The following is a 27,836-nucleotide window of genomic DNA, read 5'->3' as shown; positions in this document are numbered from 1 at the left end:
GGCATCAGATGATAAGAACGTTGCGACGCGTAACCACGCGACCGTCCACCTCCTATCCTGCCTAGGTTCATTAAATACAGCAGGAACGTTCTGGCTCCTAATTCTACATACCGCTAATGTCCATCGAATAGGGTGAACAACGGAGTCGGTAACAAACGCGCGCCGAAATCACTTCTATCAAATTGACATCCCAAAGCTAGCTGGTGCGGTCCTATATGGTGATGCGCAGTCATCATGCACCGCTCACCTCTGATCCTACTACTTGACTAGGATCATTAATTCTAGCGGCAACGTTCCGTTTCCTAATATGCACTATGTACCGCTAATGTCCATTGAATAGAACGGATAAGGGACTCAGCTCCAAGCCACTTTATCAAATTGACACCAGTGTTTTTGAAAGCAACCTGATGCAGTCGCATACACAGCGGAAAGCCACCTTGGACCCCGCGGTCTGGTATCATTTTTGTGGATAAGGTTTGTGACTTGCTGTAGCATCTGGAATTACGGCAGAACTTGGGCAGTGCCTATAATCGATCTTCTATGTGGATCATCATAATCAGTAGATGCTGACGCATAAGTGATTTGGTTTCATAGAGCTCTAATCATTTCGGGTGGAGCATTTTGGGTGGGTGAGTTTGCTGTGTCCCTTACTCAAGGTGCGCGGTTTTTGCCTGACGCCAAGCAGGTTTAGGCTTTACTCATGGGAGAATTTCATCCTCTCTAGCATGATCACGGACCATCATGATCTCTAGTTACTCACACGACTCTCCCCCCATTCTCTTTGCCCCGACACGTCTATATTTGTCTCCGGGTATCAAAAATATGTCCTGTCGAATACCACATCTTTCTCGAGACATGGAAGAGCGATGTAATGATGAGCACCACAGCGATCAACAACTTATATTTACTTACCACATTGTTCGGGTCGGAGCGATATTACAATGTATCAGCATCAGCGCCGGTCAGCGTCTGTGCCCGTTCCCGCGAGCATGCATAACGTGGAAGGCCTCGTTGCAAGAAAACGAAGATCTTATCGCGATCACCAAATGTAAATCATCCTCGATCTACCAAAATTCAATCGTGGTGAGCCACTGCTCCACGCGCGCCCACGAACACGAGGCGAACATTCAAAGTTCAGCCTGGGGATGCCCGATCCCTCGCAGCAGGCCCAATGTTGGGATTTCATTCATTGTAAGAGAGCTAGATATCAGATATGAGATGTTCCATCTAGGTCCCGGGAAGTTAATTTGCGGGGTGGAACCTGGTGGGACGTTCATGAAACCATGGGAGAAATGACGATAAAAGGCACCGCCGTTGTTGTGTGCTGTGTTGTTAATTTGATCCTCCGCAAAGTCCGTCGAGACAGGCACAGCAGGTGATTGTCATCGAGGCGGTACCTGGCGATACTTACATGATACATAAATATGAAAACAATGAGTTATTCCAGGGTCGGGACTTGAATTAATAGCAATCAATAGACAGGCTGGAAATTGATCGAGTTCACCGGACAAGATTATATACACCGTAGGAGAAGCTCGAACCGGATGACAAAAACAGGGCTGATGGGTTGATAGAAAACAGTTTTTGCACAGACGGGCATCATAGGATGAGAGAACGTGACTCCAAAGTCAAGGGTCCTTGTGGACGAATCAACGTGAAACATTTATGACAAAAGTAGAATGACGAATGATAAATGCTGCAAAGCCGAGGTCTCTGGGCACAACCATGGAGGAACCAGCGCCACCACATATGTCAAACATAGATATCAGAGTTAATGAAATCACATGCTACGGTTTCGAAACAGTCAGCTGATATGAGCCGAGGCCTTGTCGTGTTCACGAGAACTCTAAGAAAGCGGGGACATGATAGATTAGTAAGAGGGAGCGGAATAGGAGTGTCAGACCCAAGGAAATATGCCCAGATGTGGACGTGCGAGTCATAGAAACCCACAACCCTAGCGTATTACGAACCGGTGCACTTTCCCAGAATGTCAGAAGTATGCACCGATGCGTCCTAGTGGGAAAGACACAGCAAGCGCCCCTGTGGAGGATATGATGTCCCGTATGGATATCCCAACGTCCGCTGATTCCGTGCTATCTTTAGGCGGTGCGCAAGTCACAGAGAAGCAACGCTCATTATACCTGCGGAATGTTTCCTTTCGAAAGTGGGCGGTGTAATGATAGCAATTAGGAGGTCTTATTGACTTAGCATCCGCAGTGCTACAGAGCGTGTGACGTGGAGTTCGGAAACGCTATCTAGGGTCAGCGTCTACAAAAGCGAGAATATTTACGTTATATGGAGCGGGACAAGACAGTCGGTCTGAGATAAGACGGAGGACCCGGGGTACGAGAACGGGCGTTCTCCTCGGGCTAGGTGTCATGTTTTTTGATGACGCGAGGATTCTTAGGACTTGTCCATTGCATTCCACCGTCGGGATGATCCACGGACGAGTCACGCCGGCACTATGTCCTTATCAGTGATTTGCGACCCAAGAGTTTGCCTTGTGATCATCGCATCACTTACGGCATTCCTAGGGCTAGGAGCGCTAATGTAGAGCGTCTCACTGCGGAGTTTAATGTAGAGGCGGGGTATGGTTCCACGTCAGCTCACTACGCTCGGCTGCGGAAACAAAAGTACGCCGAGCTTGGCTCCACTTTGACAGACTCTCATTAATTCCCTCGGAATCGCCCAGGCGCCCATGGTGGACTGCTTCATCGCGGGGGATCGCCTGGGATCCAATGATCGATTAGCACTGGTATACGAGAATATGATAGTATGTCAGGCGTCGCCTTGTCAAAGTACTATTCAATTGTCGTGGTCGGTTGCACTTCGGTTGCGCAGAGCTAGTGACTTGGCTTCGCCCTAAGACAAAATAGGTAACTAAGCAGGAACACTGACTGACTCAGCCACAGGCTGACGGTGAGAACCATTACAACTTGTACTCGCTCTCGATTGGCTTTACTGACCTAAACATTACTTGCTGTAGACGTATTTGACCCGATCTGAGTCGGGATGGAGGCTATGGAGAACAAAATAGATATTTGGCGTCTAGCATCGGCTGCCGTAAGGATAAGGGAGATTCAACCAAACACATGACCCGCTTAGGAACCTGTGCGCTGTTGAACCGGTCCAGGTTGCTAACTTGTCGCTGTCTCCTCTAAAAGTACCTGGTTCGTTATTTTGTCCTCTAAAATTTCCATTTCAAGGGTCGTTCAACTCAATTAAAGCTTTTAGTTTCAGTCATTGCGGGAGCGGGCGATGCGTTAGACCCAAGACCGTCATTCCGAACTGCGCCCAGGTACTACAATATAAAATGGAGCCCATATTCGCTACCCTCCCAGGACCTACCCCGTCTAGTATTCACACACTTCACTCTAGTCACACAGTTCTCTTTCTTGACAACTACAGTCCGCGTCCGCGTCCAGCTATAATAGAACTGGCTAGGATAACACCATTACCTCCCCCCAACACAGAGACTACCACAATGCCCGGCAAGCACGTCCGTTTCCACGAGGAAAACATCTTCTACTCTCCTGCATGTACCCCTTCACCGTCTCTCTCAGACTCGTCGTTACCATCATCAAGTGGTCCAACGACGCCCCCACAGAGGGAGTTCATGAACCTAGGCCCCGTCGCAATTAATCCTATTATCGCATACCACCCCTACATCTTCCCCATTAACTACGACGTCTCCTACACGCCCAACACCGCCGCCGCTAACATTCCAAGCATCCCCATTCGTCCTTGACTCCTACTGCCTCTCAGAGGCTGCCACCACCCCACCCATTCCCGTCATCATCCTCCAAAACGACCTCCTCCCATGGCGTTGCGAAATTCGCGCGTCGACGCGTCCCTTCGTCACCGTCGAGGACGTCCTATACCAGCTCTACCGCTTCCTCCGTACACCGGGGACGCGTGACGAGTTCAAAGCAGTTCCCAGCCAGCACGTACGGGATGCCATTGCGGACACATACCGCAACCGGTGTTTGCGTGCCACATCAGCTGAGCAGTACGCTGAGGAGCAGCGCAAGGGGTTGAAGCGGGTGGATTTCTTAATGGGGCGCACTACGTTCATGGGGCTGTCCAGCACAAAATTGGGTCCAGATGCTTGGGTGCTAAACCTCCAATGAGCAAACGCCGTTGTACTAGCACAGGAGGCCGGAGAGACGGAGGAGCGACGACGACGACGACGCAGGCGGCAGCGGTATCATTCATTATCCATATCCATATCCATACACCCACAACCACGCACGACACGGACGCATTTCAAAAGCAGATATCGACGACAACTGGAACTCACTAATGGACGCTGTGTGTAATTTTATCATATATAACAAAAACCACGTATCCGTTTCCTTATTCATATCATATATACCTTACTCTCTCTCTCTTCGTCTTCGTATTTTTCCCTTGACCATTGTTGTAGAGTTACTGTACCCACTCCGTTTTCGCTTCTTTTTTTTTCTTGGTCGTTGTTCGTCGATATCGCACCCTTGTTGTAATGTAGAGCACACCTGTAGATCCATATATGTCATGATATTGACGATGATTAATCGTTTGCAACTTTTCACATGCGTGTTGTTGTGCTTGGTCTTGTGCTTGGATACCTTTTTTTGCTCCCGCCACTTACATACCTCCGTTGGTCCTGGATGCCTTGATTGGGTTAAGAGCTCGCATCGGCACCCTTCGTCACCTCGTGGCCAAGAAAAGACAGCACGATGTGTGAGGGAATAGGTAGCAATTTCTAGGGTCTGTTGGACTGACAACGTCCTCGGCACCATGCCACCGTCGACGACCATCATGGGAACGTTCCGTTCCACTCACGTCTCAGGATGATTAAATCATATGCCGCCCGAACATCAAAATCAGCTTAGCACAAATATAGTCTCTATATACTCCTGCAGTGTAGTACGTCCATCAGCGTATATCCCTCTTGAGCTTGGGCGCGACGTCCAGGAGACGATGCGAATACGACCCATAACTTTTTCCCATCATCGATGATGACCAAGCACGTGGCTCGATCATATACATCAATCCTAAATCGGGATTGATCTAGAACGCCATGCGTTTATGTCCGAGTTTCTGACCCAGCTCCGTCGGCGACACATGCGCTGACCGCATACTTGCGTCATGGAATCTAGGAGCCTCAGAATGCGAGGAGTATTGTTGCTTGAACTATGACTACGAACACGACGAACACGACGAACACGAACACGAATTCTAAGTCTCCGAGCGGAAATGGAGGGATCGGAAGTAAGATCAGGTTTGTCTCTTACCCTCATTTCATCGTTTGAGTCATCTGAATATCCCAACAGAGGCGCCACCAAAGTCATCCATGGTAAGCCCGTTCATCGTGGTTAAAGAGAGTTTATAACCTATTTATTTCTCAGGGATCGGCGAAAGTATTCGAGGCACGGCGTTGGGTGCTGCTGATCGTGCTACAAGCTCTGTAGCTGGAGAAGAGAAATACAAGGAGGTAGCTGAGAAGGGCAAAGCTGAGTTTGCGGCAGGTATGGCGGCTATTAGGGGCCATGCACCTGCACCCGCCGGTACGACACCCGGTACGAGCGCGGGAACTGGTGCTGCTGGAACTGGTGCTGGTACCGGTGCCAGCGGTGACGTTAGCGGCGCTACTGCTGCCAAGAATACCGGTACTGGAGTGACAAGTCAGGGCCAACAGCAGGGAACGGGTTACGAGAAAACAAGCGCGGCTGGGGGAGAGAGTGGAGCTGATATGACAGGTTAGTATTTTTGAAACGCTGCCCCCGGATCGGCGAAGTCAAATTTTAATCACCGTTCAGGCGCTGCCCAGGGTGCTGCTGTAGGCACAGGTGCAATGTACGAGCAGAAGCAGCAAGACCCAGGCGCTGCAAGTCAGCAAGAAGGGAAACGCGACCAGCGGGATGTCCAACAACGTTCATTGAGCGGCGACTCCAGTCAGACTCGTGCACAAGGTACCACAAACGACCGTCCACAGCAAGGATGTGAACAGCCGTCCCAACAAAGGGTAGGTGAACAACGCAGAGCAGAGCAGATGCGTTTCCAGGGTATCTCGACAGACGAAGGAGGTGAACAATCGTCTCAACCAAGGGAAGAAAAACAGCGCGAAGTAGGACAGAACCACCATGAGGCTGTCCAGAAGGAAGGTGGACAACAAGGCGGTGCTGGAGAAGGATTCCATTTTCTGGGTATCCCGGCGGACAAAGGAGGTGAACAAGGGTCTGAAGAAAAACAGCAGGGAGCAGAGCAGATTCACCGCGAGGGTATCCAGCAGGAAGGTGGACAACAGGGCAGTGAGGTGGGTGCTGGACAAGGTCAGAAAGGTCAGATGAGTTTCCAGGGGATTTCGCAGGAGTGAAGGCGAGCCGTTTGCGAGTGGTTTCGACAGCAATTAGGGTATAATCGGGGAGGACTCGGGGGCTGCACGGATTAATGTAAATGTTATCAGTAGGTGGTTCTTCGGGTCTCGGATCGCAATAATGCTTCAGAGAATGGAAGGTTCGGCAATATCATAAGCATGCTACGATTTTCAAGGCTGGCCTGGAGATGTAAATTAGATCGATAAGCAGTCAATAAGTGGTGTCTTGGGGATTGTAACCCATTTAGCATTGGCTTGCCTTTTGCAGGTGCGCTCGCCACGTAGCGCGCTGTTCGCAACATTTGGGCATTATCTTGCGTCATTATCTAGCGCCCTTTTATTTGCTTCGAAAGCGCTGGCATCATGTATTCTCATCCCCCGTTCCATCCATACCATGTCTACTCCCTGGTGGTCACGGACCAGTAACCAGCAAGAGGATGACCATACTTCCGAGTCACAGCTCAGTGAAAAGAATCACAAGAAGCAACTCAACGATGATCCAGACTTGAATCCAGGAGAACTGACTTTTGATGAAGGTGCGATTGCTTATCATTCCCCCAGGTTTGCTCGTCTGACATCATCCAGATACCGCTGGAGGCATGGGACGTTACCTCGGTGTAACTTCTTGTACTCTCCTCATTGTTGGACGGATCATCGGTACTGGTATCTTCTCTACACCGTCCTCCATCCTCTCTGGTGTGGGCTCAGTCGGCGCCTCCCTTATGCTATGGGTCCTCGGGTTCTTGCTCAGCTTCTGTGGTCTCTTCATATGGCTTGAGTTCGGCACCATGTTCCCTCGCAGTGGTGGAGAGAAGGTCTACCTTGAAGCCGTCTACAGGAAGCCCAAGTACCTCGCTACCGTGATCTTTGCTGCCAACGCTATACTACTTGGCTTCACTGCTAGCGGTTGTATCGTCAGTAATGTTTCGTTTTCGGTGGTTGTTAGCTGTTAACTGGTCCTTCATCAAGGTTTTTGCTAGCAAGTGCGTGCTTCGGATCTTGATAAAACGACTCTGATGATATGATCTAGCATCTTGGTCGCCGCTGGTAAAGTCGTAGACCGCTGGAACGAACGTGGAATTGCTCTTGCAGGTATGATATCATACCTAATTGGCATATCGCAGTCATTTCATAACCTCCAGTTATCTTCTCCGTAACCCTTCTTCACGGATTGACCCCCAGGACTGGCGTGCTAATCATGAATGTATGCAATCTACATTTTTACTCCATTATTTTATCCAATATCTTCCTTGCAGGGGCTCTCGATGTTCAAAATAATAATTCTGCTATTCGTCGTCGTCTCAGGCTGGGTGGTTCTCTCGGGCAAAACGCGTGTCGCAGATCCACACGTCAACTTCAGAAACGCGTTCGCAGGGAGCTCTACAAGTAGCAACGACGTGCGCTATGCGATGTTCTCAAAGACTCATCAGCTAATTATGTGTCCTTGACAGTACGCTACTGCCACCTTCAAAGTCCTGAACGCCTATGCGGGATGGTCTAACGTGAACTATGTGATGAACAATGTCCGAAATCCTGTACGGACGCTTAAGATCGCCGGCCCGCTCGGTCTTGGTATTTGCGCGATTTTGTACATGCTTGCAAATGTGGCTTATTTCGCGGCTGCGAGCAAGGTGAGAACTAATTTTTCGTCTGTGCTGCTAATGAAATTAAATGGTGTACATAGACGGAGATTGAGAAGTCTGGGGTCACTGTCGCTGCTCTGTTTTTCAAGAATGTCTTTGGTTCTGTTGCAGAACGTGCGCTTTCGGTTTTTATTGCTCTCAGGTGAGCTCCACGTACTAAGTCTGGGAATCTCCTGATCAATTATCTTCGTGACAGTGCTCTTGGAGTGAGTCCCATGTATTTTATAGTAATGATCTCTGTTTGATGATGGGTCTCAGAACGTTATCACCGTGGTAAGTCGAGGTTGCTATGGAAATGTGCGGTTCAAGAACTTCTTCATGCGTAGACTTTTGCTGCATCACGAGTAAACCAAGGTTCGTCAGATAAAATATCATGACGCCACCTAGCTCATGTTTCATTGCAGAACTCGCCAAGGAAGGGATTCCTCTTCCATTCGGAAACAAATTTTGGGCTTCGAATTGGCCCACAGGAAAGTCCCCACTTCCGGGATTGATCATCCATTTGATACCCTCTGTAAGTGCTAATTTAGAAACAGAATATCAATCTGAGATTGGCTCATAGGTCATCGTCATCATTGCGCCACCCCCAAACATTGTTTACCCGTTCATTTTAGATGTCGAAGGATACCCACAGCAAATTATTAATTTCTTTATTGTCATCGTGCGTCTTTCGGATCTTTTGACAAGTATTTTCTCACTTCTTGACGCATCCAGGGTTTGTTCTATCTGAGATGGAAGAAGCCAAATGCTGTTCGGCCGTTCAAAGGTGAGCTCATATTTCACTGTTCTGCGTAGCACGCTAATACGTATGATGCAGTATGGTGGCCTCTGGCCGTATTCTTCTTGGCTGCTGCCACCTTCCGTAAGTTCTCAATCTACAACCCAAACACTCCCTAATCAAAATCCCACTCAGTCCTCATCGCCCCCTTCTTGAAACCAGCCAATGGCGTCGGCGACACCCCACCACTACCATACTACCTGTACGTTTCTTCCACAGCATATATCACGCACGTTCCTAATTTATTTTCGGATAGGTACTGCCTCGTCGGCATCAGCATCATGTTCGCAGGCGTGCTTTACTGGGCTGCATGGCGAATCCTGCTGCCCAAGGTATTTGGGTACGAGCTTGTGCCGAGGAAGGAGAGGTTGGATGATGGGACTGTTGTTACGGTGGTGAGTGTTGTTTTCGTGTTTGTTTATTGGGTTTGCTCATGGGTGTTCGTTCAAGTTTTCGAATAAGAAGATCCAGTGAGGTTGATTGGAAGTACTAAAGTTGGGGTACGGATAAAGGGTGCTGGTCATTGGATTATAATGCATTGTTGTTAGTGTGATGGTGTTTCGTGTAATACGTTGTTGATCATATCATATATGTATGCGTATCCATACGAGTGCGAATGGTAGTTGTGAACCGAGTGTTGACCATACATGAGAATAAATAATATTCCTACTTCGTCAACACACTTGGTTACAAGCCGCGAGATAACTGGGAGATTGAGTTTAGAAGGTAGTCGTCCACTCGTAGGCAACATAAACCCCCGACCTAGAAGCCAGTCCCGGCAGTCTCCTGTAGTCAGGACTCGGGGAACGCCCAGCGCTCAGGGTCAGCTTTGCCTGTTACGAGTAAGTTCCTGCTACTGGAACACTTTGACCCGGTTGTCAACACATCTCAAAGTTTGGTCACAGTAGAGCTGCAAACCAAACTCTCAGACGCGTTGACGACCAATTGACAGATTTGGTTCAAAAAACGCAGCCTAAGATCGCTAGAGCAGTAGACTCGTAACCGCTCGTTACACTCTATTTAGGGAGGTGAAAGGAGCTTGAGTTCAGTAGATGTGACTTTCAAACTCCGACTAAAAAAACCCCTTTTTGATACGTGTCGACTCTCGAGAGCGCAGCATCCTCGTATGACGAGCGAACCATCCCACACAACCAAAGAGTAGGAGAACATAAGATTTTCGACAGGGAACTACTTTCATAAATCAGCTAAAGCTATCTACAAGTACGTGAAGTGAAAGGTGGCGACTGATAGTTAAACACAGGATGATCGATTACCTAACACACCCCTATTCATCAAGTACTATCACCAGTCATGTAGTTTCGACTACTTGCCAAATCCGACATGCACCACTGTCTTCGCCTGCCTGAGATCCTCGAAATTATATTGCATTTTGTATTCTCCCCAAATTTGTTTGATTCGAGCTTCATTGATGTCCCTAACATCATACCATCTCCGTTCACTCGAGATCGCCGCTCTGTCCTCCAACTTGCACTCACCTGCCGTGCATTTCGCGACGCAGTACTCATGTACTTCATTCCCATTCGAGAGGCATCTGGTCTCTTATTACTATGCGTCTACCCTACGAACTAGTTCACTCACGGGGCCCTGTTGGGCCACCCGAACAGTTCCAGCCACTTGTCCTCCGCGCTGCACGCGTTCAGATCCTCTTCAATCCCTCAGTTGGTTACAATGGCACCGACCCTGCATACGCATTTCTCCTTGCAAGCACACCGAAAGATGGCCCCCTCTTTCCCACGTGCAGTTACGTTCGTGCTTCTGGAATCCCTCCTTACTGCCTGCGATCGACTACCGAGCACGGGCACGCTGTACTTCAACGGTCATTTTGTCGTCCCTCAAGTCTCCACGAAGAGATGGTTTGCCAAACGGAGGATCGAGAAGAGAGACAGACGTAAACACCTGGCATCCTTGTTTGTGTCGGTTTGGGCGTTGGTGAACTTTGAGAAGACAAGCACGCGAGTTGTGCCAAAGCCAAACCGAGGATGTGACATTGGGTGTTGAGATCCAATCGTATGTTATGGCGCGTTCGGTGTAGAGGTGACGGAGTCGGTAAGGATTAACGCTCAGATGTTGAAGCAGGCGAGTCTGTACGATTCGATACTTCGTGAAGTATCTCGTGCATTGGTTAGGCTGAGAATATCATCCAGGTAGCCAATGCAGCTGGCTTTGGAATATCCGGGTAGTGGTTTCGAACCAATATATCATGCCAAGGTGGAGGTTTCGACCATCTTCTTCCACTAGCCGCTAGGCATCCCGCGAAATCCATTTGGATGCACATTCACTGTTGTCTAGTTGGGAGATTTGTTTTATAAACATCCCCTAACCTTTCTCGCCACCTGGGGGTCATTATCAATGTGTGTTCAATATCGCGCCCTCCAGATCCGGGCTCGCTCTCATTATACCGACCTTGTCGTCGTTGGTTGCCACCGGTCTCGTATCGCATCAGTTTGCCACACAGACAAGACCATAAAGTTCTGGAAGATATTTGAGAAGAGCATCCGGGTTGTCTCCGAGTCAAACCACCTCGATTTCCGTCGTGCCCTTCCATCGCTAGGTCTTGTCTCCCATCTCAAACTCTCCCGCATGCAGCCACAGGACAAAGTTAATCCCGCAGTCCCGCATGATGTCTGTTTGGGCTATTTTAGATGGATATATCTGCAGCGAGATTGTATCGGTTCGCCGGATGTGTGCGCGTGAGGTGATACTGTTCCATAAGATAATCGAGTACAAAGGAATCAGGGTAACTTTACGAGGTTTATATTAAGTACACGAGGATTATCAAGCGAACAATGACGTGTAACACTGTAGCAGATGAAAATTGAAGCCACGCGATGCTGTAAACCACGTACAGACATCAGAATATGAGGCAGCACGACGAGGTTTTGAAATTCACCGAGTGCACTAGACAAAGTACTGTCACCGCAACAAAACGAACATGTCGCTACACAACAACATCGAACAAAGTCATGATTGTGTGCACAAAGAGCTCCGAGAACACTCGTGTTCTTTGTTATACTATATCATTATGTTCGAAGTTCGTGGCTCATATATAAATGCAGGGTTTTTTTTACATTTTTTCGTTCCATCGTCTTATTGGTACTGCATTCACTTGACATGCACGGCTGTCTTCGCCTGACAGAGATCCTCGAAGTGATATTCCATCTTGTGTTCAATTCCCCGAGATCATTTGACTCATGCTTAAGTTTCATCTTGTACTTATTACCTACGCTCATACCGGCTCAGTACGCTCAAGATCGACGTTCCATCCTCAATCTCGCACTCACCTGCCGTACATTTCGCGATCCAGCCCTCAAAGTTCTTTATGCTCACCTGGCGAACATATGGCCTCTTATTATGTGTCTGCCACCAGTTCAGTCAGCGAGCCCGGTGCATGATGTGCCAACCCAACAGTTCCACCCATTAATAGTCCTCCGCGCTGCACGCGTCCGCGTCCTCCACAATATTCCCGGTCGCAAAAACACTGCCCCGAGCGACGCTGCATTCGCATTCCTCGTTGCAAACACACCCAGAGACGCACCACTCTTTCCCAAGCTGCACTCGCTCACATGGTTTGACTCACGACTCACCTCCATCCCAGCCCTCTGCCTCTTCCTACCTGCCGTCGAGACCCTCTCCTTCATCATCAGAGACACTCGATTTCGCAAGGTGATCATCCCTGGCCTCCGTACTGCCGCCCCATGCCTCAAAGCTCTTGGGTTGGATGGCATCGCGCCCGGGGACGACCTATTGGATATCGAGTCATCCCTAATCAACTATCCTGAGGGTCTCACAGGGCTTTCGATCAGATCCTGCGATATCTCAAACAGCTTGCTCAATGTTATTTCTGCTTGGCCACACCTCCGATGGCTCACGTTCCACCTGGGCTCCAAAAGTATCATCACTACACCTCTCCATGTGCACCAGCCCTTTCAGGCACTCACTCGCTTGCATATCGAATGCGTGGATCTGATCCTTTTTACATCTTTCCTGCGTGCTGTCCAGATTGTCAGTACGAATTCTGATGTGTGTCCCTTCGCCGGATGCCCCAACCTCCGAACGATTCACATCGCCGCATGCGGATGCAGCCCAGCCAACATCTGGTCCGAACTCCTTAGAATTCTCACCTACACAAAGCTGGAGCGCCTTATTCTCAACGAGATGAACCACGCTGAGAAGCAGTCCTGCCACACATCCTCGTCCTTTGACATCGGCCCCCTCCTCGCGCGCCCCACCGCTCTCGCAGACCTCAATACCCTCATCATCTCCCCCGCCCATACTACGACAATTGCGCTTACCGACGCTGACATCGTCGCGCTCGCTCGTGCATGCCCGCATCTCGATATACTTGGACTAGAGGCACATAATACGCCCGTGTCCATGTATGCCTTACGCACCCTCGTGGGGCGTTGCAGTGACCTGCGCGAGTTATCCCTCTGCGTGGACGCGGAACTCGATGCACTCGGAGCAATTCCTCCGAACAACGACGACGATGAAATAGATCTGCAACCCAACATGCGCCTGGACAAACTGTACATCGGGGACTCTCCCATCTCGTACGCGGGCCCCTTGCATCCACCGACGGCGCCAGACCTGATGAGATCTATCCCACGGTTCCTCCACATGATTGCGCCACGGGTTGAGCGCATCATGAGGTTGACAGATGGATCGTGGTCCAATGGTATGTATAGGCGAAGATGGAAGGTGGTGTCGTCCGCTTTGTCCGTAATGGTGAGAGATGAAGTTAAGGATGGTGATTGATTTTCTTTTGGGGGAAATGTTTTAGATGGATATTTAGGCGGAAGGATGGCTCGGTGATTAGATGATTGTCCCGCTCGTGGTGTTTTAAGCTCAAGGGCCATCTGTACATAGTTGCATGTTGAAGAATGAAGATACACATAGAAAGAACTTGGTCAGCGCATAAGTGACGAATTACACATTAAATTGAACCGACGACAACACAGGAGGAAATGCAACAATACACCTAGAAAAGCTAGAGTTCGTAAATATCAGGGCGCCTTTACGAGGTTTAAGTACACGGGGATGGATGAGAGAATAACAACTCATAGGACTGCCATACCACGTTATTTGAAACCAACGCGACTGAGTGCTGCGCATCAGCGTTCAGATATCAGAATACGAGGAAGCATGTACAAGTCATCGGACGAGAAGATAGTGTTCGTGTAGACAACATATTGTCACAGAAAAATACGTTTAGCAAAAGATAATCGCAAAGAAACCGTACCTACACATTGACGTGCACGAGAACCTCGCAGTTGATATGCAAAGAGGGAGTTCCTCCGTCGAGTCAGTAAATGGCGGCAAGTCCACAGTTGTACTATCAGTCGAAGACAGACGAATAACAGAGATAAATTTGCCTTCTCTTCTAGCGGGTGAAAGCGGCACGAGGATGCATGTCAGGCAAACAGGTTAAAGCAGCCATGCGAGGGCGTGCAGTACAAAGACAATGTACCTTGTTAACATACCTGTAGAACTCGCTGAGAAATAGGTCAAAATCGATAAGCGTGTTCTTCCAAGAAACGCCGAAGCCGGTGATGATGGTGGAAACTCGTACATACCTTCCAGAGAAGGGAGCAGATGATCGGAAAGGTTAGTACTGTCTCATATTCATTTTTCCCAAAATCCATTCAAGGACTTCATAAATCAGGTAAAGCTAGCTCATCATACTTACGTCTGAGATATCCGAGTCGAAGTGTCGCTGTTCTAGGGCAATTGGCGTATATAAGTCTACGCGGTTATGAGGTGCTGGATATTCCGAAACTTTCTAGTAACCTTTATTCGCACAAGCGCGTGCCAATGGAGGACTGTTTTCAATTGGGATCTGGGGGAGGCTCGTCAGCGTAAGTGAGGTGGTAAGTAAAACATGTATCACTTGCTTGTAGGAGGTCGCAAGGCCTGATAAATGCATTATGCAGGGACGACTCAAAATACGTGTCGACGTTGCTTCAGCGTACTTACCATTACTAGATGTACTGTCAGAATCAGAAGTTGGCACTAAGAAAATCATATGCTGCGCCACCGCTGCGGCAACTGCCGCGATCACGGAGTGTGTTATTAAAGTTATACCACTATTACCTGTAAACTACTTCGATCTTCCAGTGACCTCCAATCAAAATTTGACATGATCAGCTCACTCTGCACTTGGCTTGGGGCCTTAAACTGATGCACTGAAGGGTCCCTACTTGGGGCCTGATGGATTCAAATGGGTTAGATGGACTTCAGTCTAAGACGCTTGCAGATCTGGCTTCGTGACGTTCCAACTGTATGAAATGCCGCGCAGTGTACCAGGGTGGTCTGGCGCAGGTTTTCCGTGGAGTGCCATGGGTCCCGGCTCAGTGGCCGGAGTCCTGGCTTGTAGGTGGTCCTCGATAGATAGAGCCGCCGTCTCCCGCCTTAGAGGTTTAGCCTTGGGTTTCCCTTTGCAGTCCGTGCCCGTTCCAACAGGCACCATACACGTCCGCTGTGTTTTTTCCATACTAGGGTGCGATCAAGTTGCACTTCGATCTCCGTCGGCTACTGAAGCTGTTATCTCAGTTTATTGTTATAACGGCACTCCCAGTCGCGGCATGAAAAATTACAATGAGGGCATTTTTCTCCCCTCCCCCCGAGCCCCTTTAGGCCCCTGTGATGCATGTACTACACCACGTTCCCCATGTCCTTCTTGGTCAGTCATGACATGTGTCTTTGACGCGGCGTAACTTTAAACTTGCTAGTACTAGTGCTATAATCTCTTTCCTTCGGCTCAGAGCTATTGAGGTGCCATAGGTCGGGTGCTTGCTTCACTCTTTTAAGTTCTTATACTGTGATGGTTTCACGACTGTCTTGCACCGTAGGCCTTACCTTTTTATTTTATTTTATTGTTTCTGACCTCATTACCTCCGTTTTGGCCTCCCACACAAATCATTTCCGCTTGCAGTATATTTCTCTCGGCACGCATCACAAATTGCGCATAAGTATGGGACTCCATGTGCCTTTTATTCCTCGCTCACGAAATTATGTATATGCAGGATGATGGCTATACCTCGAGTAGATTCAATCTGCGAGCCTGCTGATCCAGACAACACGCTTACAGACCGCCTTAACACACTTCTCAACTCTTCTGGTTCAGAATACGTATTGAACCTCTGTCCAAACACACAATACTTCATACAAGCCCCCATTATTTTCGCTGCATCCAATCAAGAGATCAGTACCCTTGGATATCCCACCAATGACAGCAGAGCTGTCTTAGTAGTCAGTGGCCCTGTGTCAAATGGTACTGGTCATACAACGGCCGTCGACGGCACTTGCGCGAATTGCGACGGGGTGAGGCTGCGGAACGTGCAGGTAAAGGCACGGATGCTTCATCGCTTCCTCTCGCATTAATTATTTCACAGATAAATGGTATGCGGAGTGGTGCGCCTCCCACCTCAGGAGGCGCAAATATTGAAATGGGCGGTCCGAACTCGGATCAGCTTATCGAATATGTGCATTCTTATGACCCCAGAGGCTGGTCATGTCTCCATGTCGCTGAGGGATCATTGAATTGCAACAATGTCACGGTCCAGAACAATGATATTGGACCCGCAGGATCCGATCTTTTCCAGCAGTGGGCAGATGGAATTAGTGTGGCATGCCAAAACTCCCTCGTTCGTAATAACATGATCAAGAATCCGACGGATGGAGGCATTGTACTCTTTGGCGCTCCTGGGACTCGCGTTGAAAACAACATCATCTTGGTCGAGACTGTAAGTGTACAATCATGAAATTTTCTATTGGTTGTTAACGGTGATGCAGAATACATTGCTGGGAGGAATCAACATGGTTGATGTATCACCCTTTGGTGGTAATTATAAGGGGGTCGTGGTCACCAACAATAGCATTGTTGGTGGGTCCGTCTTTGATCCTGTCACAGGATCGGCGACCAAGGGTGCAAATAACAAAGATGTCGTCATAAAGTACGAGAAGCCACCTTATTTTCTCATGAAGGTGCTGACAAGAATGACTCAGAATCGGAATTGCAATTGGTCCTCGCACCTGGTTCGGAAACAGATATCTCAATGACGTTAGCACTGGCGGGACAGTGCTTTACAACCAACTCACTGGCGCATTCAGCTACGGCATTGCCATGTCGTCTGCAACTAATTTCACGGTGGAGGGTAATATCCTTGTTGGAAACACTTATTTTATTGGGGAGTGGGGTCCGAACTGCACTGCTAGTGACCCGACACCTTCTCCTGCAGCGTTTATCCTTGATATCAACACCACTTCGAAGAGTACGACTCAGTCAGACTTCCAGGATAACATGGATGGAGACATTTTGATCTGTGTTGTCCCCCCTGACGGTGGAGACTATTGGCAATTCAGTGGAAATCCAGATTCATCGTCCCCGCCTATTAGTGCTCTCGAATCCTCGCCGTCGACGAGTAGTCACTCATCAACCGGTACAATAATCGGCATCGTGCTAGGTGTCATCGCTGGCATCATCTTTGTGGGTTTACTTACATGGTGTTTCCGTAAATGGGCCATAAAGCACATAGCGGATCACTCTCACTTCAGGGCTATGCCGCGAGCCCAGAAAGGATATATTCAGAGCAAAAACCAATTCTGAGTCTCCTGGACATGTTTTCCTGCATCTATCCGCTCTTTTTGTCCTGTTCATTACAACACCGACTGTGACGATAGATTTCCGGGTGTCTCTGTATTCTACCTGATATATCGGCATGCTCCCTCTTATATTTTGTGTATATCGCTCGAGTTGTACATACTCTATCCTTACATGCTACGCATGGATTTTTCAAGCTTGATTTTATGTGTACCCCTTATAAAGAGTGTGCTGCGACAAGGCAGCATGTACAAACCATTGGATGAAGTTTTGAGGATTTTGAAATCACCGGCGACATGAGGTTGGAAGACAGTGTTCGTGTAGACAACATATTGGCACCGAAAAACACCTCCAGCAAAATATGATCGTAAAGAAACAGTATCTACACGATGATGTGCACGAGGACCTCGCAAGCTGATGCGCAAAAAGGGAGTTCTGATACGCAAAGAGGAATGAGATATCCAAGGCAAAGTGTCTCTGTTCAGAATTATAGAGCAATTTGACTTAGTAAGTCTATGCGGTCTCGATGTGCTACACATCCAGAAGCTCTCTGCTAAATGCGCAGCACAAGCGCGCGATGCAGAGGACTGTTGACAAGTACAGCAACGCAATACGAGCAGCCTTTCAGCAGGTAGAGCACATCCGACGCTAGCGCGTTTGTTGTCGCAGTCAGACTTTGAACGAGCTTCTCGCCCGAGCTGTCTATCACTTGTCGGAAGACCTCAGCGTTGAGGACATCGATGGTTCCCATAAAATGAATATGTTCAATTTGGGAGTTGGTAGAGACTTGTCAACGTGAGGTAGTGAGTAAAATTCGTATCACTTGCTTGTGGGAGATCTCACAAGTTGCTAAGGTTTGATAAACGCAAGGATAACCCAACACACGTGTCCACTTCAGCGTAGGTGGAAGCAGCAATTTAAACGGTGTTTTCACATAGGAAAGTGTGAGTATGCGGCGGCAGTGGGACCATCATGGGGCAAGAAACGTGGAAGCACACGCACACGGCAAGAGAATCCCAAGGTAACGGAGGGTTTAAATCTATGAAACATCGAGGCGAAGAATTTGAAACCAGGCCCCTGCTGACGATAGCGCTTAGAACCATCAAGAGTTTCTATAGGTCACTTGCGAAACGCACTTTCATCGATCACGTTCACTGATAACGGTTCTGGGAGTCGATGGAGCACCTAGTCGAGACAAGCAGAGAGGGAAAACTGTCAAATGTGGGGGCCAGCGCTGATAACATTGACGCGGAAAGCTTGCCAAGGAGGATCAGATCGTTATCATGCAGGCAAGCAGGTAAATCAGTACACATCAGTAACACGCATGAGTCGCCGATCGAGACACGCATGCCCGATATGTAACGTTCCATTGATAACGGAGGTATAAAACATTAGCGCCTAGTGATTGATCTAGGCCTTTTTGATCCCGTGACGAAGCAGAGTGCGTTACAAAAGATGAGTTGAGCGTGTGGATTAAATTGCAGGGTTGACTGTTTTGCATGGTAGTACCAGGCACATGTGCTTTCGCACGAGTTCACTGTGCACAGAATGAAGGGGCAACTGCTCCATGACGGGCGTTTATGAAGGGGGACAGCGATGATGGAAGATGCAAAATAAGATTTAAGCCGTGATATCCACGTGGTGTGGAGTCAACCAGAAGTCAGATAATGCCTACATAATAAACATGAGTTAGGTCCAACACTAGTTACTACTCACCACCAACAAGATCCCCAACGCTTAACGATATCTTACAGCTCCTTAACAACGCGATAAACGTATGATCATTATCGACTTCAAATATCACTGACCGTTTATTTATCTGTCTAGGTCAGCGCAACTTGTCCGGGATGCCTGGTGCAGCAAGAGATGCGGATCTCACTTTGAGAGGGCAGCCAGCGCAGACAAGGCAAGGGAAACTAGTGCCAACGGTGATGATGCAAGGGCATACAGATAAAGTGACGGCATCCGCGTTCTTTAAAGATGGTCGACGGCTCGTCACTTGTTCAGCTGATAAAACCCTGCGAATTTGGAACATGGAGAAAGGAGTATTGGTAGGAGGGCCATTCGAGGGACACACGGGTACGGCACTATCAGTCGCTGTATCACCAGACGACAAGCGAATTGCGAGCGGTGGAGAAGATAACACCATCATCATCTGGGACGTCGAGAGCAAGCAGAAAGTATTCGATCCGCTGGCGAAGCATACAAGCTGGGTGTACTCAGTGTGCTTCTCCCCTGACGGCAAGAAACTCGCCAGCGGGTCGTATGATAAAACGGTTGTTGTATGGAACACGGAGACTGGCTCTGTCCTCTCAACACTCAGCGGTCATGCTTGGGCGGTGTACAGTGTGGCATTCAGCCCAGATGGGCTAAAATTAGCCACCGGAGAATGGAATACCATCCGGGTTTGGCGCACCGATAACGCCGAGCTTATTTTCCAGATCAACGGTCACTGCGAAGCTTATGTTCGAAGTATCGTGTGGCTACCTGACAGCCAGCAACTTGTTTCTGCGGCAGACGATAAAACAGTCAAGTTCTGGAACTCGTCAAATGGAAGTCAGATCGGTCAACCTTGCACTTGTCACACTGGACGCAACTGCTCGCTTGCCATCTCTGCTGATGGCTCCTTCATCGCCACTGTCTCGGACGATACGACTGTGCAGCTGTGGAGCACAGAAACACACCAGCGCATAGGACAACCAATCGAACACACTTTGCGGCTGTGGAGCCCACAGACACGCCAGCACATAGGGCAGCCAATCGAACACACTGCTTCTATTTTATGTGTCACACTTTCTCCCAACGCGGAACTCGGAAGTGGATGCAGTGATGGGAAGTTTTGGCTCTGGTCTATCAAGGACCTTCTCGAGCAGTGCAAGGCAGAGGAAAGGATAAAGGACAATGAAGAAACACAGCCACAGCAACTCAGTGACACACAGGTACGCTCTCACTCATTCTTTTTCTGCTTGTCTATTCATTCGCATTGTGGCGGCGACATACAGATACGCAGTCACAATATCAAGGACGAGTTCGCTTGTAATAATGACAATGCAGGTAATCGCTCGTCGGAATGTCACCAAGCGTCTGGCGGTGACGACAACTGCTCATTATTTGACGTGAGCTGTGTGCCCTCGATGCACCTACTTATCACAGAGCTTCACGCAGATTCCTGTTGTAAACGCGACAGTCCGCAATGCATGCATGACTGGGGACCTTTATACCGCTGAAGAACTGCTGACCCAAGAGATTGACACAGACGACAACAACCACGTCTCGCATGCCAATCGATCAGTTGTAAGGGCGCGAAGATCCGAGTGGGACAAGGCACTTCAAGACTCACTAAAGGTCTGACGCTTTGCCTATAATCACGCCGTTGACGTTGACTCTGTTCCGTGACATAGTCCATTGCCATCCAGCCCTCATTATTGGGCTACATTTCCGAGGGCATCGCCCTCTGCGGCAACGGGCAGCTACGGGACGCGACAGAAGCTTTCGATCTCGCTTTCGTATTTTCTGATCGTGATCCAATGACCATCCATCTTTTACTATTGATCAAGGTACTCTCCTTACTGCTTTCATAGTCAGTCTGTCATACTAAGACTTCAATGTCATTTTGTCCAGGCTGTTGCACTTTTCAATGCCAATCACCTACGATGAGGCAATGCGGCGAGTTCAAGACCTCACCACCACGTATCAATGCCCAGATACACTTCCGTGCAGCGTTGTCAACGTGAGTTTTATTTCAGACCCCATGATTTTTCTCACTCTCGTCAGTCGTATCTACATGTGCAGCTTGCAATAATTGCTTTCGAAGATGAGCGGTACAGCGAAGCCGTCCATCGGCTCAATGATAGTATTCCCGGTATAGCCGACTTGGTTTCTCGTAGCGCACTTCTTGAATCTAGCTTGAAGATATTCACTATGGTGCGTCACGACGAGCCACAGAAGGTACCTTCACTGATTGATGATGTGCTGGACAGCTCTTCGGCTGGAACTTGGATGCGTTGTGGCAAACCGTCAACCAAAGACGGTGCGAAGCGTTCTTCGGCGCTGACTTAGTGATCGAAGCAGTTCGAATCTTACCAATACATGATGCGCATGATCGACTGAGGCTTCGGAGGACATCAGCCTCGAATGGTCCACTGGTGAGTGATTTGGGGTCTTTGGCGAATCGTACATGGATACTCACTATGTGGTTGTTTAGCCTTCAAAAAGCACTGCAGTGCGCGCTGTGTCACACAGGGACGCGAGGCTGTTGCTGCCGGCAATTACGAGAAAGCTGTTGAATTGTATTCGGCAGGGATCGCGTTGGATTCCTCGTGCGAAGTCCCTCTTTGAGAACCGTAGTAAGGCAAATTTGGAACAAAACCTCTATGCGGAGGCCGTTCACGATGCAGGACAAGGTGTGGACGATATCATTTCTCTAGCAGCTGTTTTGATACTACCCATGCCATAGATCATCGAACTCGATCCTTTTTCTTGTCTGGGGTACGAACTCAAACATGCAGCGCTCCACAGCGCACAGCGCTACGACGAAGCAATCGAGGCCATCGAAATCATGTTTTTAAAGTCAGACGATGCACCCGATGCGCAGATACGAAGTAAGTCCTTATCCGCCATGCAGTCAACGTGAATATTATGAACACTTTCTCCAGAACTCCGTCAGAAGTATGTCAGCCCATTGGAAGTCCAAGACATTATTCGACAAGCCATTGACGCTAAACTGGAAAACGCTCCGCTTCGCCTAATCAACACCCTCACTGGGTATTTATGCAATCGAGACGCGCAGATAAACGACTTCATGGACAGTACAGAGTACAAAGAGATCATATCTTCATCGATCACGCATGCGCCCCTCCAAACGGAGCCCATCAACGAAGCGGTCGCGAAGTACTTCAGTTGGGTCATGTTATCACATAGATGGGAAAGTAAGGAGCTGCTGCTCCACGACATTCAGGACAAGGTCATATACGAATTGAATCCAGTCGGAAGCCACAGTGAAGTTGCAGACGTTCTGCAAAATTGCCCGTGATGCGGGACATCGCTGGGCGTGGAGCGATACATGCTGCATTGACCGGAATAACGATGTTGAACTCCAACGATCGGTCAATTCCTATGTTCGTCTGGTATCGTCTCTCAGCTCTTACGGTCGTCTACCTATCAGATGTTCTACCTTCAGCGCAGTCAGGCGCACTCGCAAATAGCGCTTGGAACACACGAGGGATGGACCATTCAGGAATTCCTTGCTCCAAATATCATTCTTTTCTACCGACAAGACTGGACCCTTTATCTCAACGACCGCTCTCCCAACCACAAAGATTCTGTCGCTATCATGAAGGAGTTAGAGGATTCAACAGGCATAGATGCACAGGCCCTCAGTCGCCTTCCATCCGAGCGTGACAGGTGCGCGCGAGAAACTGCAATGGGCATCCACGCGTGCCACGACCCTGCAGGAAGACACCGCATATTCATTGTTTGGCATTTTCGGTGTCCACCTACCTGTCATATATGGTGAGACAAAGCAGAATGCACTTGGTCGGCTCTTGCAGGAAATCATCGCTCAGTCGGGCGATATCACAGCCCTAGACTGGGTCGGACAATCATCTGAGTTCAATAGCTGCCTACCAGCCGACATTACGTCCTACAAACCTCCGCCACGCACGTCTTCATATCTACCTGAACATCAGATACAGACTTCGGTCTCGTCACTGCAAAATGTCGCTGGTGTAGAGCTGGCTTTGACACTGTATACGCGGCTTGCCAACCTGGGTGCTCCTCGTTTCGCGAACCGCAGGTTGCAACTGCCTTGCATCACATTTCCTATTGCAGAAGTCAGACGGAGGCGTGGTCAAGACCAGGTGACATGTTTCACTTATGAAGTCAAGTCACCCGGGCTTCAAGACATGTTAATTACCACAGACGATAAGCTAAATCAGTTCTCGCGGGCACGGTCTATTCGGCAGCCATTCTTGCTTGTCCGCCCGTGGAATCGTTATGACCTCGAGCTGCCTGACCTTGCGGACGAGACGCAGAGCGTGGAGGATTGGTCACCCGAGTCCCCATCAGACGAATCACTCAGCGGGTATCCTGGAGATGACGAGCTGGTTGATTCAGAATTTCACGCGCGAGCGTTGAGATTGATCGCCCGTCTTCGACAGCCTTTTGGCGCTCTTTTGCTAGCGCAGCAGCGTGGTGGGGAGTATAAGAGGATTGCTTCAGATAACCATATCATCGCGCAAGTCATGGAAACGGCTTCTATTCAGGACATGATGGACATTAGGATGCTAGAGATATCGTAGTTGCATACATCTCGAAGCACAGAGATCTCTGAAGCGTTTTTATCCATACCTTAATAATCCCCAGTGCATGGAACAATTCCTCTGGAAATTTTGTATCTTATGTATCGTATGCTGACTTACAACAGCATTGAAGCAAAGCGAGATCAGGGCGGTATTTATCCATACCGCGACATCCAGTTGCTGTGCGTCCTCATCATTTATAACCACCACTTCTTCCATCCGCGATAGCAGCACTAGCACCGAAGTGTTAACTTTACGTATACGATCTAGTACTTATACTCGTTGCGACACTCAATCCAACGTCTGACTTGTATATGCACTTGACATGCACCGCTGTCTTCGCCTGACAGAGATCCTGGAAGTGATCTTCTATTTTGTGTTCAATTCTCAAAAGTCCCTTGACTCAAGTTCAAGCTCAAGCTTCATCCGAGCCTTGTACGAATTGCCTGGACTCATATCGCCTCCGTACGCTCAAGATCCATGCTTCCATCCTCCATCCTCGCACTTACCTGCCGTGCGTTTCGAGACCTAGCACTTGATGTCCTTTATTCTCACCTGACAGATTCGCTGCCTCTTTGGTCGTGTCTGCCCTCCGAACTGCGTCAGCCACACAGATCTTCAAGTTCCCCAGTGTGTAATACACCCGAACAGTTCCTCCCATTGATCCTCCGTGCTGCACGCGTCCATATCTTCTTCAATCCTGGTTCCTTCCCATTCTTCCTTGCAAGCGCTCCCAAAGATGCCCCACTCTTTCCCAAGCTGCGCTCACTCACGTGGTGCGATTCACATCTCACCTCCATCCCCACACTCAGCCTCTTCCTACCCACCCTCGAGGCCCTCTCCCTCTACATAAATAATGCTCCGTTTTGTCAGGCCGTCGTTCCTGACCTCCGTACCACCGCCCCACGCCTCAAAGCTCTTGAGTTTAGGGGCCACCTTGTTACGACTGGGGACGACCCCTCGGAAATCGAGTTACTACTGCTCGGTTATCCTGAGGGTCTCACAGCGCTGTCGTTCCTACTCTGTGATATCCCAAGCAGCTTGCTTCATGACATCGCCCTGTGGCCACGCCTCCAATGGCTCACCTTGAAGCTGGGCTCCAATAGCATCCCCACTCTACCTCTCCAAGTGCTTCAGCCCTTTCCGGCACTCACTCGCCTACATATCTCATGCGAGGAACTGGGCCATTTCATATCTTTCCTGCGTGCTTTCCAGATTCTCACGATGGATTCTGATACACGTTCCTTTGGATGTCGCAACCTCAAAACAATCCATGTGAGCGCACAAAGATGCAGTCCAGGCAGCATCTGGTCCGAACTCCTTATCATTTTTACCCGCACACAATTAGAACACATCATTTTCACCGAGGGGTGTCGTCATCAGGAGTGCCCAAATGCACCCTCATTCTTTGACTTTCACCCCCTACTCGTGCACCCCACCGCCCTCGCAAACCTCAAGACCCTCGTCATCTCCCCCGTTATCACCTCGTCCATTGCACTCACTGACTCAGACATCCTTACGCTTGCTCGTACATGCCCATGCCTCGAAATCCTTAACATAGGGGTGTGCAACACCCCCATATCACTGTATACCTTAGCCATTCTCGTGAATTGCTGCCGTGAGCTGCGCGAGGTATCACTTTGCGTGGATGTGCGACTTGATGCCCTCGGCACGCCACCTCTAGACGACGATCAAGCGGCTCTGCAACCCAACACGCGCCTTCGCAAGCTGCTCGTTGGGGTGTCGCCCATTGCGTGCGTGGGCCCCTTGGATCCTCCGACAGCGCCAGACCTGATGAGGTCCATCCCACGCTTCCTGAACATGATGGCACCGCTTTTGCGAGTCTCGTGGATACCAGGTAAGGAGGGGCTCCAAAAAATGTACAACAAGAGATGGAATGTGGTATCAAATACTTTGGAGGTGATGGCGAAAGGTGAAGTTGATGACGGTAACTGACGTATTTTTGAGTGGCTCGGATCGCTGTGTGTATGCGTGCAGGACGAGATGATTATCTTTGCATGTGGTATTTCAGGCTCAAGGATTAATATATACGTAGTATTTTCAGGATCATTTACATATGTACAGTATATCATGTCGCGAACTAGTTCACTGTTTCTTGCATGCACTCATAGTACTTTCGAAAACCCGTGCCTTCAAACCGCTACGCATTGAAGAGTCAAGTACACAGGGATGAGAGAATGACAACTCGTAAACTATACCAGAAGGATCTTGAAAGAGTTCAACGTTCATATATCAGAATACGAGGCAGCACAAACTGTTAAAACCACCGGGGGCTTGAGCTTACAAGGTGGTGTCAACACACTGTAAAAAGAGCTCCGGCGTTGCAAGAAAACGGAACACGGTGCAATGAAAACCATGATACTATCAAAAAATACGCTGAGCAAAAGATAATCAGCAAGTATATACGCAAAGAGGGAATTCCTCGGTCGAGTCCGGCCAATAAATTGGGGGAATTTTATAGCTGTACTATCAGATAGCCAAGTCACAGGAAATCGTCCTTGATTTTTGTCGTCTCATCTAGCAGATTAAGCAGGCACAAGAAGGGCATGCAAGCATGTGATAGATGCACAGAGCTTGTACAAATTAAAGGGGAAGAGAAGCACACGAGGCGCCGGGGAAAAGGTACAAGCAGGCTTAGCCATGCCTGCAAGTGGTATAGCAAGTACGTGAGCTTGAATGCAAACGGTGCCAGGAAAAGAAGTTAAAGAAGCCACACGAGGGCGTGCAGCAAGCACGGGTATGGCGCGGACGACATACAATACAAAGACGGAGTTAGTACCTTGTGAACATACCCGTAAGACTCGCTGAGAAAGATGTCAAATGCATGAGTGGTGCCCATGCGCCATGACAATAAGCATTTTCGTTGCAAGCGGTCGGTTATCGTTGAGGCTTGACCCATAGTGGTGTTCCGCTGGTAAGAGAAGGTGGAAATCGGTAAAGAAAGGCCCGCAGGAATGCGGTGTGATGGGGTCCGGTGTTCTTGCTACTGATGACCGTCTGGACGCATGCGAGAATATGAAGGGATGGTGGAAAGCCGTACATACCTTCCGCAAAAGTAAGCAGATGATCGGGAAGGTCGGGTCGTCGTGAGCAGACGGGGCATGCTGCGTGGATTAATTACATATAGCTAGCACTGTTCGGTACCAGTTCTCCGCATGCTCTCATCCTGGTCGTGCATTCCTTGACATAACAGAACCTGGTTGAATCTGACATGATAATGCCATGTCATTCATTTCCCCCAGATTTATTCGAAAACACTGCACCTCCAATGTTTGAGAACTTTCAAATCTGCTAGAGCTATGTAGTTTATATGAGTAGTGTGCGAGTCTGAGATATCCGAGTCGAAGTGTCACCGGTCTAGCTTAGTAAGTCTACGCGGTCTTGACGTGGGGCTGCACATCTCGAAGCTCTTTACTAAATGCGTAACACAAACGCGCGATGCAGAGGACTGTCAACAAGCATAGCAATGCAATAAGAACGGTGCAGCCTTGCAGCAGGTAATGCATGTCCAACGCCAGCGCGTTCGTAGTCGCAGTCAGGTTTTCGACGAATTCCTTCCCGCCGACGCTGTCTATCACTTGTCGTGCAACCTCGGCGTTGAGGACATCGATAATTCCCATGATGGAGGGTCTGTGTTCAATTGGAAGCTGGTGGAGGCTTGTCAGCGCAAAGAGGTGAGTAGAATTTGTATCACTTGCTTGTGGAAGATCTCACAAGTTACTCGCAACTTGAGGCCTGATGAATACGGTAGGGATGACTCAACAGACGTGTCCAGTGTCCACGTTGGACGCTTCAGCGTAAGCAGGTGCAAGGCGGCAATTTCAATAGTGTTTTCACACGGGAATTGAACATTTATGAAAGCAGCTAAGTATTCCAGCGTCTAACTTCTATATGCACTTGAATAATGATGCAGACCAAGTGGAGCTTATTGGCATCACCTCCGTTCGACAGCGTATCTCATGTGCCCTTCTCCCTGACCATCTCCTTGTATTACTATGTACCCGGGACACCGCGTGAACTTTCACCTATATCTTCGTGAGCGAAGATTTAACTACACATTACCAGACTGTACGGTTCTGATGTAGCCTTCAACGAACAAAAAGACCATCGCGCAGCC

The 27,836-nt window shown here is 49.0% G+C and overlaps 7 protein-coding genes across 7 annotated transcripts; all 7 read left to right on the top strand.

Annotated features, from left to right (window-relative positions):
• Positions 1-3,168: 3,168 nt before the first annotated feature.
• EDB91DRAFT_1114236 (uncharacterized protein) lies at positions 3,169-4,567 on the top strand. The gene is made up of 2 exons (XM_041317890.1): positions 3,169-3,740; positions 3,766-4,567. The coding sequence occupies exons 1-2, from the start codon at positions 3,314-3,316 to the stop codon at positions 4,128-4,130; spliced, it is 792 nt and encodes a 263-aa protein (XP_041180796.1). The 5' UTR covers positions 3,169-3,313; the 3' UTR covers positions 4,131-4,567.
• A 301-nt stretch (positions 4,568-4,868) lies between these two features.
• On the top strand, positions 4,869-6,579 carry EDB91DRAFT_1114234 (uncharacterized protein). The gene is made up of 4 exons (XM_041317889.1): positions 4,869-5,263; positions 5,316-5,338; positions 5,391-5,741; positions 5,802-6,579. The coding sequence occupies exons 1-4, from the start codon at positions 5,178-5,180 to the stop codon at positions 6,356-6,358; spliced, it is 1,017 nt and encodes a 338-aa protein (XP_041180795.1). The 5' UTR covers positions 4,869-5,177; the 3' UTR covers positions 6,359-6,579.
• Positions 6,580-6,593: 14 nt separating this feature from the next.
• EDB91DRAFT_1218830 (amino acid transporter) lies at positions 6,594-9,425 on the top strand. Its single transcript, XM_041320869.1, has 18 exons — positions 6,594-6,894; positions 6,944-7,272; positions 7,328-7,341; positions 7,389-7,450; positions 7,501-7,562; positions 7,615-7,755; positions 7,810-7,989; positions 8,043-8,143; positions 8,198-8,207; positions 8,260-8,274; positions 8,328-8,355; positions 8,406-8,515; positions 8,564-8,662; positions 8,716-8,767; positions 8,819-8,863; positions 8,915-8,981; positions 9,036-9,174; positions 9,230-9,425. The coding sequence occupies exons 1-18, from the start codon at positions 6,753-6,755 to the stop codon at positions 9,251-9,253; spliced, it is 1,620 nt and encodes a 539-aa protein (XP_041180794.1). The 5' UTR covers positions 6,594-6,752; the 3' UTR covers positions 9,254-9,425.
• A 2,600-nt stretch (positions 9,426-12,025) lies between these two features.
• EDB91DRAFT_1114216 (uncharacterized protein) lies at positions 12,026-13,653 on the top strand (the record flags this gene model as incomplete). Its single annotated transcript, XM_041317888.1, has 1 exon — positions 12,026-13,653. A coding segment is annotated over exon 1 (1,400 nt), but the record flags the coding sequence as incomplete, so codon positions are not given.
• Positions 13,654-15,823: 2,170 nt separating this feature from the next.
• On the top strand, positions 15,824-17,464 carry EDB91DRAFT_1114212 (uncharacterized protein; the record flags this gene model as incomplete). The annotated part of the gene is made up of 4 exons (XM_041317887.1): positions 15,824-16,141; positions 16,192-16,542; positions 16,592-16,752; positions 16,805-17,464. The coding sequence occupies 4 exons, from the start codon at positions 15,824-15,826 to the stop codon at positions 17,403-17,405; spliced, it is 1,431 nt and encodes a 476-aa protein (XP_041180792.1). The 3' UTR covers positions 17,406-17,464.
• Positions 17,465-23,107: 5,643 nt separating this feature from the next.
• On the top strand, positions 23,108-24,110 carry EDB91DRAFT_1114195 (uncharacterized protein). The gene has a single exon (XM_041317886.1). It carries the CDS (start codon positions 23,303-23,305, stop codon positions 23,696-23,698), a length of 396 nt encoding a protein of 131 aa, XP_041180791.1. The 5' UTR covers positions 23,108-23,302; the 3' UTR covers positions 23,699-24,110.
• EDB91DRAFT_880659 (uncharacterized protein) lies at positions 24,049-25,889 on the top strand. The gene has a single exon (XM_041328700.1). The coding sequence runs from the start codon at positions 24,179-24,181 to the stop codon at positions 25,652-25,654; it is 1,476 nt and encodes a 491-aa protein (XP_041180790.1). The 5' UTR covers positions 24,049-24,178; the 3' UTR covers positions 25,655-25,889.
• The last annotated feature ends 1,947 nt before the right edge of the window (positions 25,890-27,836 follow it).

The sequence above is a fragment of the Suillus paluster genome (assembly GCF_016628075.1).
Source record: "Suillus paluster strain FC165 chromosome Unknown EDB91scaffold_9, whole genome shotgun sequence".
NCBI classification, from domain to species: domain Eukaryota; kingdom Fungi; phylum Basidiomycota; class Agaricomycetes; order Boletales; family Suillaceae; genus Suillus; species Suillus paluster.
The sequence above is the reverse complement of the archived record's forward strand: the minus strand, read 5'-3'. Positions and strand labels throughout refer to the sequence as shown.